Consider the following 19,331-nt stretch of genomic DNA (forward strand, 5'->3'; position numbering starts at 1 on the left):
GAATGAAAAGAAACCACACAGTATGACTTACATAATCATGGAACGCCTTGGCTTCACTCGAGTGTTCACATGTCTCCCTTCTGTCAGGTGCTGCACAGTACAAATCCCAAAATACGCTGAAAGATATCAAGGGGAAGTGTGGTGAGAGAGTGCATCTGTAATGATGCCTTAATAGAAAAGGAGGAAAAACTGCAATAAATTATAGTTGTTATTAGCAATGTACCTCAGATCCTACTGTGCAAAGGGTAAGGAATTGGCCACCCAAGGGGGTTAAAAATCAATCTTCTATAGCTCTTTTACAGCCGTAAGGCCCCCATGAACTTGTGAGACTTCTCTGAGGGGAGAAGCGGCACGCAACCACCCTTTAACCGCGTGGCGTCTTCCCGGGCGGCAGAATTGCATGATACCATGTTTGTTGTCCTTTTGCATTCAATGTTTTGTATGCGGTCCCAGCAAGTGGTGCAGAATCCACCAAATACTATGTGCAGCACTTGCAATCTCCACCTCCATTCTGATGCACACGGAACCACGCATCGGATTTTAGAATTGGAGACAAAACACATACAATTTGCCACTTTTCATCCGATTTCTCTGCCTGATTAGTTGGAAATGAAAGGTGCTCAAATTGCACTAGTGTTTGACCAGCTTTACTTATACTTTTATTTACTACACATACCTAGTATAAACATAGAAACATCCAATTTGATGGCAGATGAGAAACATATAGCCCATCCAGCCTGCCCGTTAGGCTGGTTTCACACACTCCGGCTCCTGCCGGACGGCGAAAACCCGCACGGCCAGGAAGACATGCCGCACACAGTAGATTATCATGGAGGGGATGGCCACAGACCGGCACCCGTCCCTTCCAGTGGCGGGATCCGGCCGGGCCGTGGCCGTCCCGTGTGAATGGACACAATAGTGTCCATTCACAACTAATGTGTGCGGAACAGCTCCCTAGCCGTGCGGGATTTCACCGTCCGGCAGGAGCCGGAGTGTGTGAAACCAGCCTTAGGGCCAGATGTACTAAGCTTTAAAAGTGATAAAATGGAGAGAGATAAACAACCAGCCAATCAGCTACTACCTGACATTTTTCAAACCCACCCTGTAACATGACAGGTTGGAGCTGATTGGCTGGTGGTTTTTCGCTCTCCATGTTATCACTTTTGAAGCTTGATACATCTGGCCCTTAGGGTATTAGATAAAGGGTTGTTTTAGCGGTTGGCTTATTAGTTTGGAGTTTGGGGTTACGATTAACTAGGGGTTTGGGGTAAGGTAAGGAACAGAGCTCAGTGAATTTAGGTCCAGCAAATAGGGTATTAGGGTTAATGTTCAGGGTGTGTAGTCTGATATAGTTGCATACAATGTGCCAGTATAAAGGGTAGTCTTATATAGTTACAAATATTGTGTCAGTAAGCCATTCCTATAGAGGGTAGATGTTACACTGATGGATAGAGTGCAATGATTCACTCCAACATGAAGAACTGTAATTAACACACATAAGTTTCAGCTGAATCAGCCTTAATTGTTTTTTTTTCATTAATTTAGCCAGTAGATACATTACTGTTTAGACCAGCCCTCTGATTTGCTGAGAGAGAGCTCTCTCAGCCAATCAGATAGCTGCCCAGTGTTTTAATACTTTTTTTATTACTTCTTCTGCCTATAGCTACCAGCCCTCCTTCACAGCGCTGCTCTCCACTGCTCTGGTCCCCGCTCTACAGCCACCAGCACTCTTCCATCCCCCGATGTGGCATTGCAGATGGCATGCGACATCGCGTGCTGGAAAAAAAACACACTGGGCACCACTAGATGTGATCGAATGCGATGAGACATCGCATACAAATCAGATAAGTGTATGGGCACCATTACTGTTACTATAACAATACACAGAGGGCATGCCACCAATGCTCGGGTCACTTATATGGCTTTTTCCAGGTCGAACATGAATAGTAGAAGCCCTCGCTCTGCCTTTATGAGAGTACAGAGGGTGCTATGGAAGGCTGGAGCAGCATCGTCAGGCCCCTACCCAAACTTTATTATGGTGCTTGGGCAATGTCTGATTCATTTCACAGCATTCAGACATGTGATACCAGGACAAAATAACCCTGACCCAATCTACAAAGCTACACCTATTTTGGTTAAAATATTGCCTCTTTCAGGGTTTGTAAATAATGACAGGTAATAGGTTACAGGTTGATACTTTATGTCATACAAATATTTGCCTGTAGAGCTGTTGGTAATGTCAGAATACTGGCATCATAATGGTCCCGTTATGGTCCAATAAGTGGTAAGCCAGGGCAACACACTAGGGTTGATTAAGTTTCCCGGAGTTGTTTAATTACTCGGTATTACAGGTTATATATATATATATATATATATATATATATATATATATATATATATATATATATATATATATAGTTTGTAGTTAGGCGGCACTCGAAGAAATAAGACACAACTGCAGGTGTTTAGGGATCAAACGTTTTCGATGTATTTAGTACATCTTCATCAGGATACGTGTACAAAGTGAACAAAGTCAATATATAGACAATCACCATATCACGTGTGGCTACAAGTCACCACTCACCGTGTCAGCGCGCACCGTGATGATGCCACCGGTGTACGGTTGCCATAGCAACCCGTTGTAAACAATGTGAAATACATGTGAACAAAATAATGTGCAAGAGATCAATAAAGTGGAAAATATATGCAATGGACATACAACAAAAAAAAAAAAAAGGGTTCAACTGAATTGAGATACATAGTAAATAAACGAATAATAATAGCAATGTCGCTGTAATACAAATAAGACATATTATATATATAAGCCCAGTGTCAGAGGCTTTTTGCTGGATAGCAAAGGAACCGGTAACGCCGGTATTGGGCCACAGAACAGGTTACAAATGGCAACAAGTGAACAGACATGTATCGGTACTATACTAAGAAGCAAGTAAATCAATACATCCATATTATGACCAAAGACAATCAAAGGAAGCAGTACAAGCCGGCTGTCTCGTTGAGACCCCGGGGTGCCAATGTGGAGAGTCTGTGTATCCATCGGGCCTCTCTGCGTAGTAAGCGCAATGATCTGTCACCACCTCGAATATTGTGTGGTTCGTGATCAATTATGGTATATTTGAGCATTGACAGGTTATGACCTTGTGTTACCCAGTGTCGTGCAACGGGGGTTGGTCACTGCGACCACTGGATAGCGCTGCTCGGATGGTGGATTTATGTCCCGCAATCCTTTTACTGAGGGTTCTGTCAGTTTTGCCTACGTAACATAACCCACAGGGACAGGTTATAAGGTAGACAATGAATTTCGTGGTACACGTGACCCGATATCGTATGGGGATCCGTTGTCCTGTGTGAGGATGAGGAAAGTGTGTGCCAACAATCAGGGCCCTACAGACCGCGCAATCAAGACATTTGAAGCAACCAACTTTAAGGCTGAGGAACATCCCCTGCCTATTAATCTGTTCAGAGTCTGCCCGGGTCATACCAGTAATGTCTGTTTTAACAACCCAATCACGAATATTCTTGCCACGGCTGTAACATGGCATTATCCGTGTGTCTTGTAGTTTAAGGTCTGGGTCGGACTTAATGATGGGCCAGATATCCCTGGTGATTTTCTGTATGCCCTCACTCTGTGTATTAAAGTGATTATCCCATGGTAGACGTTTTCTACTAAGGTCCTTGAGTCGTGGTATGAGGGTCTCGTCCCGTGTCATGCTAAGTGCTCTCAATTTAGCCGCTTCAAGCAATGTTGTGGCGTAACCCCGTTCTGAAAAATCAGAGTACATTCTATCAATGTGTTTAATGGCCTGTTCTCGATTGGAGCACACCCGGATGGCCCGTAGAAATTGGGAGTAGGGCAGGGAGTATTTGAGTTTTTTGGGGTGAAAACTCCTGGCATGGAGTGTGGTGTTGCGGTCGGTTGTCTTGCGGTAAAGTTCAGTCTGCAGTAGGTTATCCCTGATACTTACAGCTACGTCCAGATAGTTGACTGCCTCAGTCCCAATGTTGTAAGTCAATTGCACTGGATGTCCAGAGCTGTTATGTGAATTGATGACATGCTCAAACGTGTGTCGACCACCAGTCCAAATAACGAATAAATCGTCAATGTAACGATTGTACAGTAATGTGCTCTTGCAAAATATTGGATTGGTCAGGAAAATGTCATTCTCTACCATGTACATATATCTTGATACCTTACTGCAGCCCTGTGTGACTAATCATCCCAGACACCTTCTTGATACCACGTCTTTTCTTAAAAACATTGCCAATGTGGGACGGGTCCCTGACGACACCCTGTTATGCAGTATGGACATATCTAGGCTAGACATATCTAGCCTTTATACGGTCATTCCAAACGACGATGGCAAAGAAGCCGTCAGACGTCTCATCACTGACAACCCACACTATACTGGACCTGACATAGGGCTCATACTTGACTTATTGGACATGGTCCTCACTTGCAACTATTTCATGTTCGACGGTAGGTACTACCTACAGGCGTCTGGGTGTGCGATGGGGTCGAATGTGGCCCCATCGTACGCCAACGCCTATATGTACATGGTAGAGAATGACATTTTCCTGACCAATCCAATATTTTGCACCAGCACATTACTGTACAATCGTTACATTGACGATTTATTCGTTATTTGGACTGGTGGTCGACACACGTTTGAGCATGTCATCAATTCACATAACAGCTCTGGACATCCAGTGCAATTGACTTACAACATTGGGACTGAGGCAGTCAACTATCTGGACGTAGCTGTCAGTATCAGGGATAACCTACTGCAGACTGAACTTTACCGCAAGACAACCGACCGCAACACTACACTCCATGCCAGGAGTTTTCACCCCAAAAAACTCAAATACTCCCTGCCCTACTCCCAATTTCTATGGGCCATCCGGGTGTGCTCCAATCGAGAACAGGCCATTAAACACATTGATAGAATGTACTCTGATTTTTCAGAACGGGGTTACGCCACAACATTGCTTGAAGCGGCTAAATTGAGAGCACTTAGCATGACACGGGACGAGACCCTCATACCACGACTCAAGGACCTTAGTAGAAAACGTCTACCATGGGTTAATCACTTTAATACACAGAGTGAGGGCATACAGAAAATCACCAGGGATATCTGGCCCATCATTAAGTCCGACCCAGACCTTAAACTACAAGACACACGGATAATGCCATGTTACAGCCGTGGCAAGAATATTCGTGATTGGGTTGTTAAAACAGACATTACTGGTATGACCCGGGCAGACTCTGAACAGATTAATAGGCAGGGGATGTTCCTCAGCCTTAAAGTTGGTTGCTTCAAATGTCTTGATTGCGCGGTCTGTAGGGCCCTGATTGTTGGCACACACTTTCCTCATCCTCACACAGGACAATGACACGGGACGAGACCCTCATACCACGACTCAAGGACCTTAGTAGAAAACGTCTACCATGGGTTAATCACTTTAATACACAGAGTGAGGGCATACAGAAAATCACCAGGGATATCTGGCCCATCATTAAGTCCGACCCAGACCTTAAACTACAAGACACACGGATAATGCCATGTTACAGCCGTGGCAAGAATATTCGTGATTGGGTTGTTAAAACAGACATTACTGGTATGACCCGGGCAGACTCTGAACAGATTAATAGGCAGGGGATGTTCCTCAGCCTTAAAGTTGGTTGCTTCAAATGTCTTGATTGCGCGGTCTGTAGGGCCCTGATTGTTGGCACACACTTTCCTCATCCTCACACAGGACAACGGATCCCCATACGATATCGGGTCACGTGTACCACGAAATTCATTGTCTACCTTATAACCTGTCCCTGTGGGTTATGTTACGTAGGCAAAACTGACAGAACCCTCAGTGAAAGGATTGCGGGACATAAATCCACCATCCGAGCAGCGCTATCCAGTGGTCGCAGTGACCAACCCCCGTTGCACGACACTGGGTAACACAAGGTCATAACCTGTCAATGCTCAAATATACCATAATTGATCACGAACCACACAATATTCGAGGTGGTGACAGATCATTGCGCTTACTACGCAGAGAGGCCCGATGGATACACAGACTCTCCACATTGGCACCCCGGGGTCTCAACGAGACAGCCGGCTTGTACTGCTTCCTTTGATTGTCTTTGGTCATAATATGGATGTATTGATTTACTTGCTTCTTAGTATAGTACCGATACATGTCTGTTCACTTGTTGCCATTTGTAACCTGTTCTGTGGCCCAATACCGGCGTTACCGGTTCCTTTGCTATCCAGCAAAAAGCCTCTGACACTGGGCTTATATATATAATATGTCTTATTTGTATTACAGCGACATTGCTATTATTATTCGTTTATTTACTATGTATCTCAATTCAGTTGAACCCTTTTTTTTTTTTTGTTGTATGTCCATTGCATATATTTTCCACTTTATTGATCTCTTGCACATTATTTTGTTCACATGTATTTCACATTGTTTACAACGGGTTGCTATGGCAACCGTACACCGGTGGCATCATCACGGTGCGCGCTGACATGGTGAGTGGCGACTTGTAGCCACACGTGATATGGTGATTGTCTATATATTGACTTTGTTCACTTTGTACACGTATCCTGATGAAGATGTACTAAATACATCGAAAACGTTTGAACCCTAAACACCTGCAGTTGTGTCTTATTTCTTCGAGTGCCGCCTAACTACAAACTACATATCAGGACCATAACAGGTCCTTGGAAGGCACCGGAGCAAGGTTACCCTTGTACATTGGAGTGCTGTCCAGCTTCACGTTCTATATATATATATATATATATATATATATATATATTAATGGGAGACGTGTGAGAAGCCATAGGCTGCTTACGCTTGCCATTCTGCAGGATTAAAGTAAGTGTGCTGTTAATTATATTTGTACTTGTGTTGTGTTGTGTATACAATTATTGATTTTTCATGGATTTAAGGACATAAGGACTGGGGCTCACCTGAAAGTGTCAATTTGTCCCAATTTAGTAGGCCTAATAGTCAGGAGGTGTCTCTATCCAAATATGACAAAGCTAAGGAGTTATTTCTATTGCCGGTTCTCAATGGCAACACATTCTTGTTATATATAAGTTGAAATGTTTTTTCTAGTCCATTGGGTTCAACATGCCTCCAGCAACCATGGAACCAAGTATCCCAGCATGCCCTGCCACAGTGCTGCTATTGGGATATGCCAAAATTACAGCAGGTCATGCTGGAATGTGCAAATTCACAACAATCAGAGCGCAGCATGTTGAACATCCCGGTTAGTCTATCAAATCCTTCCCTTGTGTACCTGTATCATAGGTGCCGATTCTGTGGGTGCTCAAGGGCCCGAGCACCCACGGAAATTGATGAGCACCCATGGGCCCGAGTCCCGCTTCTGGGCCTCCATATTAACTTGCTAATTTGCGGCTGCAGCACCCACATTGCCAGACCCGCCACCTGGGTAACAGTATGCCGGAAAAGAGTGTATTCTGTGCACGGAGTACCTGCACTGTGGGGGCATTTATGTACCTGCACTGTGGGGGCATTTATGTATGTGGAACTCTGTTGCCATAATTTGAATATTGGAGACAACTGTGCTCCATAATATAAATTGGTATTATTTTGTGGCCACACCCCTTCCCCATGAAGCCACTCCTCTATATTTGTGGCATGAGCACCCACCCACCATCAGGTTTTTATATCATTAGGTTCTGACCCAACTAATCCAGTCATCAACTGACCAGATTCATAATGTACCTGGTTGCCTGGGTAATTCATCTGATATTGGCTGATTTGGCCAGCTAATTGGACTGTGTAAGTCTAAATATAATATATCAATCCAGAATGACCTTCAAATTAAACATTTCTAAAATTGCAAGTCAGCTGGATCAGGCAGTATATGTGGTGCCGCAGCAGATCAACCAACATTTGCCCTGTCCATTTTCATTGAGAGGAACCCAGAAATCATGGGTAGCCATTAAGTTTTATGCTCTACCACATCCTATAGGTATTTAAAATGCAAGTATTCAGGGGGATTCACTGGTTTTCATCCTTCAGCCACAGTAGAATAAAATGCACCATATGCCGTGACACTTTATTCCCAGTACCAGAGATTCTTATAACTGCACCCCCCTCATCACATGATGGATCTTGAACACTCCTTCAATACCAGGAGTATTGTTTAAGCAGACCTAACTCAGATTCTGCATAAGGCAACAACATATTCCATAGTTCCAAACACCTGAGTGTACAGTAAACACTCAAGGCTCAGTGGCAGTTTTTCCTGGCCTTGAAAGCAATGGTATTCAAATTATAATAAATACCACATCGGTCTGGTGTGTTAAAACATTTTATACTGTGGTACAAGGTCTTACATGAACTCCTCAAGGATAAGTAAAGGTTTCTGAATAAGTCAGTCAGGTTAGCAATGCAACCCCACAATACCACTCAAAGCTTAACATAGGACAACATAAGGCTTCCAAACCTCTTAGGTTTCTTCCAAGACCCACTGAATCCACATTATTTGGCCTAAGCTATACTATCATTCAGTAGTTTTCAATTCATGTATTACAGTGCAGCCATAAAAACTTAAGTTACGAACGTTTAATCCAGTTTTATTTTCTTCAACATTTCACGTATTACTTTATAGGCAAATAAAGATGCTACAAATCATTTAACTTATAGATTTAATACATAACTGCAACAACAACATGATCAGAAACAAGTTTCTGAGGAGTCTACAACATTTGATATGGTACAATCAGTAATAATTATTAACAAAAATGGTGGGAGAGTTTCATCTTTAAAACATTATTAGTGATAAAATATAAAATAATTGGGAGACATACTGTGCAAATTAGAAGGATCATTCACTACGAAATATGGGAATCATTTTCTAGAAATTTTGTTAAGTACGGGTCTGGTATGATGCTCTGACAATTGGGATTCCAAAGGTCAGTATATCGGCATCGGAATCTCAACTGCCAGTACTCCAACAGGGGGTTGGGGGTCCCCTTGCGGGGCTCGGTTCTATTCTCCCTCTATGGAGGTTGTTGACCCCCACGATGGAGAATACAGCTGCAGTCAGGATCCCGACTGTCAGGCATTTAACAGGTGGGATTCTGATGTCACTATACTGACTGTCGGAGAGTCACCTGGCACCTGTTAAGTACCATGAGGTGGATGAAAAATATTGAGTACATAGTTGTTCAAAAGACTTTAAAAATGCCCTAATGCTATATGCGGACGATGTTCTGCTGTTCCTACAGAATTATGTAGACTCTATGCCTCTGCTCCTTGAACTTATTAACCAGTTTGGGAAATATTCTGGATTGTTGATTAACTGGGATACATCCTGCATAATGCCACTGGCTGGGAGGTGTCCGTTCGCCTCGGAGGTCTCATCATCTCTAATGATCATCACCTATTTATACCATTGAATCTAGACCCACTGGTTACGCTACTCCGCTCTAGGGTACGCTCATGGACTAAATTACCTCTAACCCTTTCAGGCAGGGTAAACTTAAATTCAAATGGATTACCAGCCAAAATTACTATATGTCCTCCAACAATCCCCTGTATATATTCCTCAGAAACTCTTTCTTAATTAACAGCCTTCTTTCCTCTCTAGTCTGGGCCCATAAATGTCCGCGTATAAAACTCACTGTCCTGACGTGGTCTAGGGACCAGGGTGGTTTGGGACTCACGGCGTTTAGGACATACTACTACAACTGTTGTTTATTTGGCAGTGGCTGAATGATTGTGATCCCTCTGCTCTGCACTCCCATGCTCTTCTTGCAGATTCACCCTACGTCCCCTTTACAGCTTCTCCTTATTACCAACACCAGTTTTACTACTGTCCCTTTAATTAGACAGGCAATCTTAGTCTGGAAGCAGGTCCATCTTCTTCTGGGCAGGCAGGGCTGGGACCGCCAAACTTCATTATACAATCCCCTATGCCTCCCTGAAATAGCACATCTACAAGTCCATACGTCTGGGCCAAATGGGGTATCTCTACACTAGGTGATCTTTACGTGGACAATGTACTTAAGACCTTCCAAACCCTCCACTTATCTGTACCAAACTCTTACTTCTTCAGGTATCTTCAGCTACGCCATTCCCTCTCTGCTCAATTTCAGAGCTCCCTCCTGATCCTGTTTGATTTCCCGGTAAAGGTCATGGTTCTGGACACCCCCAATGCTCACTCAGTTTCTTACTTCTATGCAAGACTTCAATTACATCTACACTCAGATACTATATCATGACTCTGGGCTGCCTGGGAAACTGACTTGGGTCCCCTACAAGATGAGACTTGAGAATTGGCACTCACTAGTCCTCGCATCTCAACTTTAACTGCTAGGTTCCAACAGATCCAGTTTTTTATTTTGCACAGGAAATTCTATACCCCAGACAGACTGTACCACCTTGGAAGCATCCCTTCTCCGGTGTGCCCTAAGTGTGGTGCACTGGACGGCTCCTTCTGGCACCTGCTCTGGTCATGCCCTCATATAGTGGCTTTCTGGTAAGGAGTTATTGAAGCTACTGTATCCTAAACACAGGCATCCCGAGAGATGTCCTTCCACCTGCAGTATGTATATTGGCTACCCTGGAAGAGGGGTCCCTGGACTCCCCGACCAGGCGCTATGTAATAAATCTGTGCACCCTAGCCAAGGTGTGCATTGCCAGAACGTGGCTTGCTAAGAATTTCCCTACTACACAATCTTGGCTTAGGATAGTTAATGAAACCATTTTCCACGAGAAATTTACATATCTAGCCAGGAAAGCCAGCCATAACTTCCAAGCTGTCTGGTCTAGGTGGCTGGATTCACAATATGCCGTCTGTGAAGTATAAGCTTCTGTAGCCCAGCTTTCCCCAAGGCCCATCGCCGACCACCACTACTATATACTCTTATGTAACTAATAATTTGATGTGAACTACTACTTTCTTAACTACACCTTTCCTATATCTTACACTCCATTACCTGCATATATACATGATAATAGTCAATATCTACAATTGATCTCAATGTTGGTTTCAGGTGTAATATAATCTGACACTGAATAGGCTTGAGCATCTGTTTGCTATATCATCATATCTTTATTTTTTGTTGTTATGTTTGTTTGATTGTTTTTGCTGTTTTGTATCTCAATTCACAAAATTGAAAATAAAAATTATTAAATGCCATAATGAATGGAAACTATCAATATAGAGCTTTTATACCTATGGGACTCATAACATTACATGACTGTACATGGCGAAGCAGCAAAAATGGGCATACTACAGTATGGTGGCTTGTTAACTTATGGTAGTTACCTCACCCCCTACATGGGGTGAGGTAACTACAAGTGGGCAGTACGGATGGTGTAATGGTTAGCATTACTGCCTCACAGCACTGAGGTCATGGGTATTTGCTCCCAACAAAATGAACCCTAGAATGAATGTGTGTTTGTACATGTTCTAGGGAATATAGATTGGAAGCACTCTGTAAAGTGCTGCTGAACATGTGTACGCTATATAAATTACTGTTAATAAATACAAATATGCAGAGAAATGTACAATTAATTTAAACATTTAAACCAAAATTTGGACTGCAGAGGGTTATTAGTGACTCAAGTCCTTGATACTGCTGTCACTATATCGATTCATAATGCTTTTCACTTGTGGATTCAAATCTAGCAAGGTTTCTTTGCCTATCTTAGATTTCCATTCACACTAATGAGACTCCAGTTTTGGATTCAAATGCAAATTCTTCATCATGCCTCTTAAGTGGCTTGCAGATACTAGTAGCTTCCGACTCGTGTGTATATATATATATATATATATATATATATATATATATTCAGCTGCTGGTATGTAGCCTTTGCCTTTATGGTAATAGACATGCATGATGCACTTTACTCATTCTGAATACAGCTTGCGTCATCTTTCTTATAGTATATGAACATAGGCAATATTTCCAAACTTGATTGTCACAGAGTTTTCTTGATCATGCTTAACCCCTTCCCGACATTTGACGTACATTTACGTCATGGCCGGGAGGTACTTCCCGACACATGGCATAAATGTACGTCATGAGTTCAATGATGCCGCCCCCCCGTCGGCGATCGCTGTGATTGGCTGTTCAGTGTGAACAGCCATTCACAGCGTTTTCCTGTGTTACCAGCGAATCAGACGCTCGGTAACACAGGTGTCAATCACCGCCGGGCGTCAGGGGGCATGAGGGGGTCATCGGTGACGATGACACCTCACCCCACCCTCACCCCACCTGCCCCCAAGGCTGTGATTGGTCCGTGGGACCCACGGACCAATCACAGCCAAGGCGCGACATTTAAACTGACGGTGACTGCGCTGCAGACGCCATTCCGGTCTGGAATAGCGTGCAGAACGGTCACCGTGCCTGCCTGCCGTGAATACCGACCTGATCCTTGCTAATACTTACCTGATCCTTGCAAATACCTTACCTGATCACCTTATCACTGCTTGTAGCGTGCTGGACGCTTCCTGGATCTGACTTCCTGAGACTTCCTGCTGCTGCTGCAGTGTGATAGAGAGATAGAGAGATAGAGAGAGAGATAGAGAGAGATAGAGAGAGATAGAGAGATAGTGACAGAGAGAGCTATATTTTGTGTCTGCTACCCCCCCTTTTTGGGGGTGCAGGGGTTTTCTATATATAAATAACTGTCAGTGCTGCTGCTGCAGTGTCATACAGTGATAGATAGTGATAGATAGTGATAGATAGTGAGAGGTAGAGAGATAGAGAGATTTGTGTCTGCTACCCCCCCTTTTTGGGGTGCAGGGGTTTTATTTTATATATATAACTGTCAGTGCTGCTGCTGCAGTGTCATAGAGTGATAGATAGTGATAGATAGTGAGAGATAGAGAGATAGAGAGAGATAGTGACAAAGAGTGATAGAGAGTGTATATTTTGTGTCTGCTACCCCCCCTTTTTGGGGGTGCAGTTTTTTTTTATACATATAACTGTCAGTGCTGCTGCTGCAGTGTCCTAGAGTGATAGATAGTGAGAGATAGTGAGAGATAGAGAGATAGAGAGAGATAGTGACAGAGAGTGATAGAGAGTGTATATTTTGTGTCTGCTACCCCCCCTTTTGTGCTGATCAGTATATCTGTGCTGATCAGCAACTTTTTGGGGGCGCAGAGGTTTTTTTTTTATATATATACCTGTCAGTTGCTGCCAGTTGCACTGTCAGTTGCACCAAAGGTTGTGCACCTGCTGTCCCTCACTGGTAATCAGTGTCGCATCACTGATCACCTTTTTTTTTTTTTGTGAGTGCTGTGGGGTCTTTTTTTAATTTTTTTTTTACACACACTGATTTTGTGGGTGTCCTGTGGCCACTGTGCGCCGATCAGTGACGTACATCACTGATCAGCTTTTTCGGCACAGGGTTGATCTATATATTTTTTTTTTTTTGATCAGATTCCTGTTGCCTTTGAGCGCTGTTCAGTGACAGACGTTACTGACCAACATCTGTGCTCAATTTTTGGCGCAGGACCTTTTTTTTTTTTTTTTAACCCCTTCAATTTTTTATTTTTAACCCCTTCATTTTTTTTTTTTTTTATTGGTATAAAGTATTTTTTTTTTCTGCACTACATACACACTACACACTACATACCCCCCGGGTTGAAATAAAGTTTGTACCCCCCCCTACACTATACACGTGTTGAAACATTTCACTACCAGTAACACAAAAATAAAAATGGCATCCCAAATGTCCTCCCAAATGTCCTCCCAAATGTCCTCCCAAATGTCCTCCCAGTCATCCAGGAGAATGTATTCAGTGGAGGAGGCATATGCCATGCTTGCCTCTGACTCTGACACAGGCAGTGATGCAAGCGGGGAATTTGAAGGATTCATCTTAAGCTCCTCTTCCTCCTCTGGTGATGAGGGACCCCCTCAAAGACGCCCCCGTAGATCAGCTGAGATTCCCCCCCCAATAATTGATCTAGTATGGACCCCACCACCAGACAATTTTGAGCCCCAGGTTCCTGAGTTTTTGGCCATGCCAGGAATCCAATTTGATTCCACAGGTCTCAGAGAAATTGACTTTTTCAAATTATTTTTCTCTGATGATTTTATAAATTTAATGGTGGACCAAACTAATTTATATGCCCAGCAGTTTATTGCTCAAAACCCCACGTCATCATTTGCTAGGTGGACCCCTGTAGATGCAGTAGAGATGATGACGTTTTGGGGTCTGGTGTTTCATATGGGCATAGTAAAAAAGCCAGAAATTAGGCAATATTGGAGTACAGATGTTCTGTACAGTACTCCATTTTACCGTATGGCCATGCCCCGGACTCGATTTGAGACAATTCTTAAATTTATACATTACACCGATAATGCACAGTGCCCACCCAGAGATGATCCCACCTTTGACCGGCTATTCAAAGTCAGGCCGGTCATTGATCATTTCAGTGCCAAATTTGAAGAGGTGTACATCCCTGAAAAATTTATTTGTATCGACGAGTCCCTTATACATTTTAAAGGAAGGGTTAAATTCCGCCAGTACCTTCCCAGTAAGAGGGCAAGGTATGGCATAAAAATGTATAAACTGTGTGAAAGCACCTCAGGGTACACCCACAGGTTTAGGGTTTATGAAGGGAAGGATTCAAGAATTCAACCGCCAGAATGCCCCCCCTCCCTCGTAGGTGTTAGTGGGAAAATTGTCTGGGATTTAGTGCACCCCTTCCTGGATAAAGGTTATCACCTCTATGTGGATAACTTTTACACTAGCATCCCCCTGTTTAAGGCCCTTGGTTCAAGAGGTACAGCAGCTTGCGGTACTGTGCGCAAGAACCAAAGAGGCCTCCCAAAAACGCACATTGCCCAAGTAATGAGAAGGGGTGAAAGCAGGGGAATATGCAACGAAAATATGTTGTTGGTCAAATATAAGGACAAGAGGGATGTCCTTATACTGACAACAATTCACGGAGACAGTACCACCTCCGTCCCTGTACGAGGTACCAGTACCCACACCTCAAAACCTAATTGTATCCTGGATTACAATAGGTACATGGGCGGAGTGGATCTTTCAGATCAGGTACTGAAGCCGTACAGTGCCCTGCGGAAAACAAAAATCTGGTACAAGAAGGTGGCCGTGTATATCATCCAGATGGCACTGTATAACGCTTACGTGCTATTCCGTTCTACCGGCCAGAGGGGGACATTTATGCACTTTCAAGAGGAAGTCATAAAGGGCCTAATATTTGGGAACCAGCAGGCAGAGGGCCCCAGTACTTCTAGTACTGGCCCCCGTATTGTACCAGGGCAGCATTTTCCTGATGAAATCCCCTCCACTGGAAAAAAGGGCAGGACACAAAAAAGGTGCAAAGTTTGCTATAAAAAGGGAATAAGAAAGCAAACTATTTTCCAGTGTGACACTTGCCCCGACAAACCCGGCCTATGTATAAAGGAGTGTTTTAAAATATACCACACATCTATGGAATTCTAGGTTCATAATTTCACCGTGCTTCGGGGGTCTTGCTAATGCCACATAGCACCCACCATTCATTCCACCAGAATCTGAGCCGCAAAATCCAAAAATCACTCCTTCCCTTCTGAGTCCTGCCATGCACCCAACTGGTATTTTTTGGTCACATGTGAGGCATTGCCGTACTCGGGAGAAATTGGGGCACAGATTTTGGGGTGCTTTGTCTCCTTCATTCCTTGTGAAAATGAAAAATTTTGAGCCAGAACTGCATTTTTGTGTAAAAAAATGTAATTTTTCATGTTCACTGCCCAGTTTTATCAAAATTGGTGAAACCCCTGGGGGTTTGAAATGTACACTATACCCCTAGATGAATTCCCTGAGGGGTGTAGTTTGCAAAATGGGGTCACTTGTGGGGGGGTTCCACTGTATTGGTGCTTTGGGGGTCTTGCTAATGCGACATAGCACCCACCATCATTCCACCAGAATTTGTGCTGCAAAATCCAAATATCACTCCTTCCCTTCTGAGTCCTGCCACTTTTTGGTCACACATGAGGCATTGCCGTACTCGGGAGAAATTGGGGCACAGATTTTGGGGTGCTTTGTCTCCTTCATTCCTTCTGAAAATGAAAAATTTTGAGCCAGAACTGCATTTTTGTGTAAAAAAATGTAATTTTTCATGTTCACTGCCCACTTGTATCAAAATTGGTGAAACCCCTGGGGGTTTGAAATGTACACTATACCCCTAGATGAATTCCCTGAGGGGTGTAGTTTGCAAAATGGGGTGACTTGTGGGGGGGTTCCACTGTATTGGTGCAACATAGCACCCACCATTCATTCCACCAGAATCTGTGCTGCAAAATCCAAAAATCACTCCTTCCCTTCTGAGTCCTGCCATGCACCCAACTGGTATTTTTTGGTCACATGTGAGGCATTGCCGTACTCGGGAGAAATTGGGGCACAGATTTTGGGGTGCTTTTTCTCCTTCATACCTTCTGAAAATGAAAAATTTTGAGCCAGAACTGCATTTTTGTGTAAAAAATGTAATTTTTCATTTTCACTGCCCACTTGTATCAAAATTGGTGAAACCCCTGGGGGTTTTAAATGTACACTATACCCCTAGATGAATTCCCTGAGGGGTGTAGTTTGCAAAATGGGGTCACTTGTGGGGGGGTTCCACTGTATTGGTGCTTGGGGGGTCTTGCTAATGCGACATAGCACCCACCAAAATTCCACCAGAATCTGAGCTGCAAAATCCAAAAATCACTCCTTCCCTTTTGAGTCCTGCCATGCACCCAACTGGTATTTTTTGGTCACATGTGAGGCATTGCCGTACTCGGGAGAAATTGGGGCACAGATTTTGGGGTGCTTTTTCTCCTTCATACCTTCTGAAAATGAAAAATTTTGAGCCAGAACTGCATTTTTGTGTAAAAAATGTAATTTTTCATGTTCACTGCCCACTTGTATCAAAATTGGTGAAACCCCTGGGGGTTTGAAATGTACACTATACCCCTAGATGAATTCCCTGAGGGGTGTAGTTTGCAAAATGGGGTCACTTGTGGGGGGGTTCCACTGTATTGGTGCTTGGGGGGTCTTGCTAATGCGACATAGCACCCACCAAAATTCCACCAGAATCTGAGCTGCAAAATCCAAAAATCACTCCTTCCCTTCTGAGTCCTGCCATGCACCCAAATGGTATTTTTTGGTCACATGTGAGGCATTGCCGTACTCGGGAGAAATTGGGGCACAGATTTTGGGGTGCTTTGTCTCCTTCATACCTTCTGAAAATGAAAAATTTTGAGCCAGAACTGCATTTTTGTGTAAAAAAATGTAATTTTTCATTTTCACTGCCCACTTGTATCAAAATTGGTGAAACCCCTGGGGGTTTGAAATGTACACTATACCCCTAGATGAATTCCCTGAGGGGTGTACTTTGCAAAATGGGGTGACTTGTGGGGGGTTCCACTGTATTGGTGCAACATAGCACCCACCATTCATTCCACCAAAATCTGTGCTGCAAAATCCAAAAATCACTCCTTCCGTTCTGAGTCCTGCCATGCACCCAACTGGTATTTTTTGGTCACATGTGAGGCATTTCCGTACTCGGGAGAAATTGGGGCACAGATTTTGGGGTGCTTTTTCTCCTTCATACCTTCTGAAAATGAAAAATTTTGAGCCAGAACTGCATTTTTGTGTAAAAAAATGTAATTTTTCATTTTCACTGCCCACTTGTATCAAAATTGGTGAAACCCCTGGGGGTTTGAAATGTACACTATACCCCTAGATGAATTCCCTGAGGGGTGTAGTTTTCAAAATGGGGTGACTTGTGGGGGGGTTCCACTGTATTGGTGCTTGGGGGGTCTTGCTAATGCGACATAGCACCCACCAAAATTCCACCAGAATCTGAGCTGCAAAATCCAAAAATCACTCCTTCCGTTCTGAGTCCTGCCATGCACCCAACTGGTATTTTTTGGTCACATGTGAGGCATTGCCGTACTCGGGAGAAATTGGGGCACAGATTTTGGGGTGCTTTTTCTCCTTCATACCTTCTGAAAATGAAAAATTTCGAGCCAGAACTGCATTTTTGTGTAAAAAATGTAATTTTTCATTTTCACTGCCCACTTGTATCAAAATTGGTGAAACCCCTGGGGGTTTGAAATGTACACTATACCCCTAGATGAATTCCCTGAGGGGTGTAGTTTTCAAAATGGGGTGACTTGTGGGGGGGTTCCACTGTATTGGTGCTTGGGGGGTCTTGCTAATGCGACATAGCACCCACCAAAATTCCACCAGAATCTGAGCCGCAAAATCCAAAAATCACTCCTTCCGTTCTGAGTCCTGCCATGCACCCAACTGGTATTTTTTGGTCACATGTGAGGCATTTCCGTACTCGGGAGAAATTGGGGCACATATTTTGGGGTGCTTTTTCTCCTTCATACCTTCTGAAAATGAAAAATTTTGAGCCAGAACTGCATTTTTGTGTAAAAAAATGTAATTTTTCATTTTCACTGCCCACTTGTATCAAAATTGGTGAAACCCCTGGGGGTTTGAAATGTACACTATACCCCTAGATGAATTCCCTGAGGGGTGTACTTTGCAAAATGGGGTGACTTGTGGGGGGGTTCCACTGTATTGGTGCAACATAGCACCCACCATTCATTCCACCAGAATCTGTGCTGCAAAATCCAAAAATCACTCCTTCCCTTCTGAGTCCTGCCATGCACCCAACTGGTATTTTTTGGTCACATGTGAGGCATTGCCGTACTCGGGAGAAATTGGGGCACAGATTTTGGGGTGCTTTTTCTCCTTCATACCTTCTGAAAATGAAAAATTTTGAGCCAGAACTGCATTTTTGTGTAAAAAAATGTAATTTTTCATTTTCACTGCCCACTTGTATCAAAATTGGTGAAACCCCTGGGGGTTTGAAATGTACACTATACCCCTAGATGAATTCCCTGAGGGGTGTACTTTGCAAAATGGGGTCACTTGTGGGGGGGTTCCACTGTATTGGTGCTTTGGGGGTCTTGCTAATGCGACATAGCACCCACCAAAATTCCACCAGAATCTGAGCTGCAAAATCCAAAAATCACTCCTTCCCTTCTGAGTCCTGCCATGCACCCAACTGGTATTTTTTGGTCACATGTGAGGCATTGCCGTACTCGGGAGAAATTGGGGCACAGATTTTGGGGTGCTTTGTCTCCTTCATACCTTCTGAAAATGACAAATTTGGAGCCAGAACTGTATTTTTGTGTAAAAAAAATAATTTTTCATTTTCACTGCCCAGTTGTACCACAATTGGTGAAACCCCTGGGGGTTTGAAATGTACACTATACCCCTAGATGAATTCCCTGAGGGGTGTAGTTTGCAAAATG

At 43.6% G+C, this 19,331-nt stretch overlaps 1 protein-coding gene across 1 annotated transcript in view; it reads right to left on the bottom strand.

Annotated features, from left to right (window-relative positions):
- The window catches only part of SSBP4 (single stranded DNA binding protein 4), a 360,544-nt gene that overhangs the window by 220,591 nt on the left and 120,622 nt on the right, over positions 1-19,331 (bottom strand). The window contains exon 4 of the mRNA XM_083179459.1: positions 32-116. Within this exon, the coding sequence (XP_083035585.1) occupies positions 32-116 (85 nt within the window). The remainder of the gene's footprint in view (positions 1-31; positions 117-19,331) is intronic.

This window comes from Crinia signifera, chromosome 1, assembly GCF_055691185.1.
Source record: "Crinia signifera chromosome 1, ASM5569118v1, whole genome shotgun sequence".
Taxonomy (NCBI): Eukaryota; Metazoa; Chordata; class Amphibia; order Anura; family Myobatrachidae; genus Crinia; species Crinia signifera.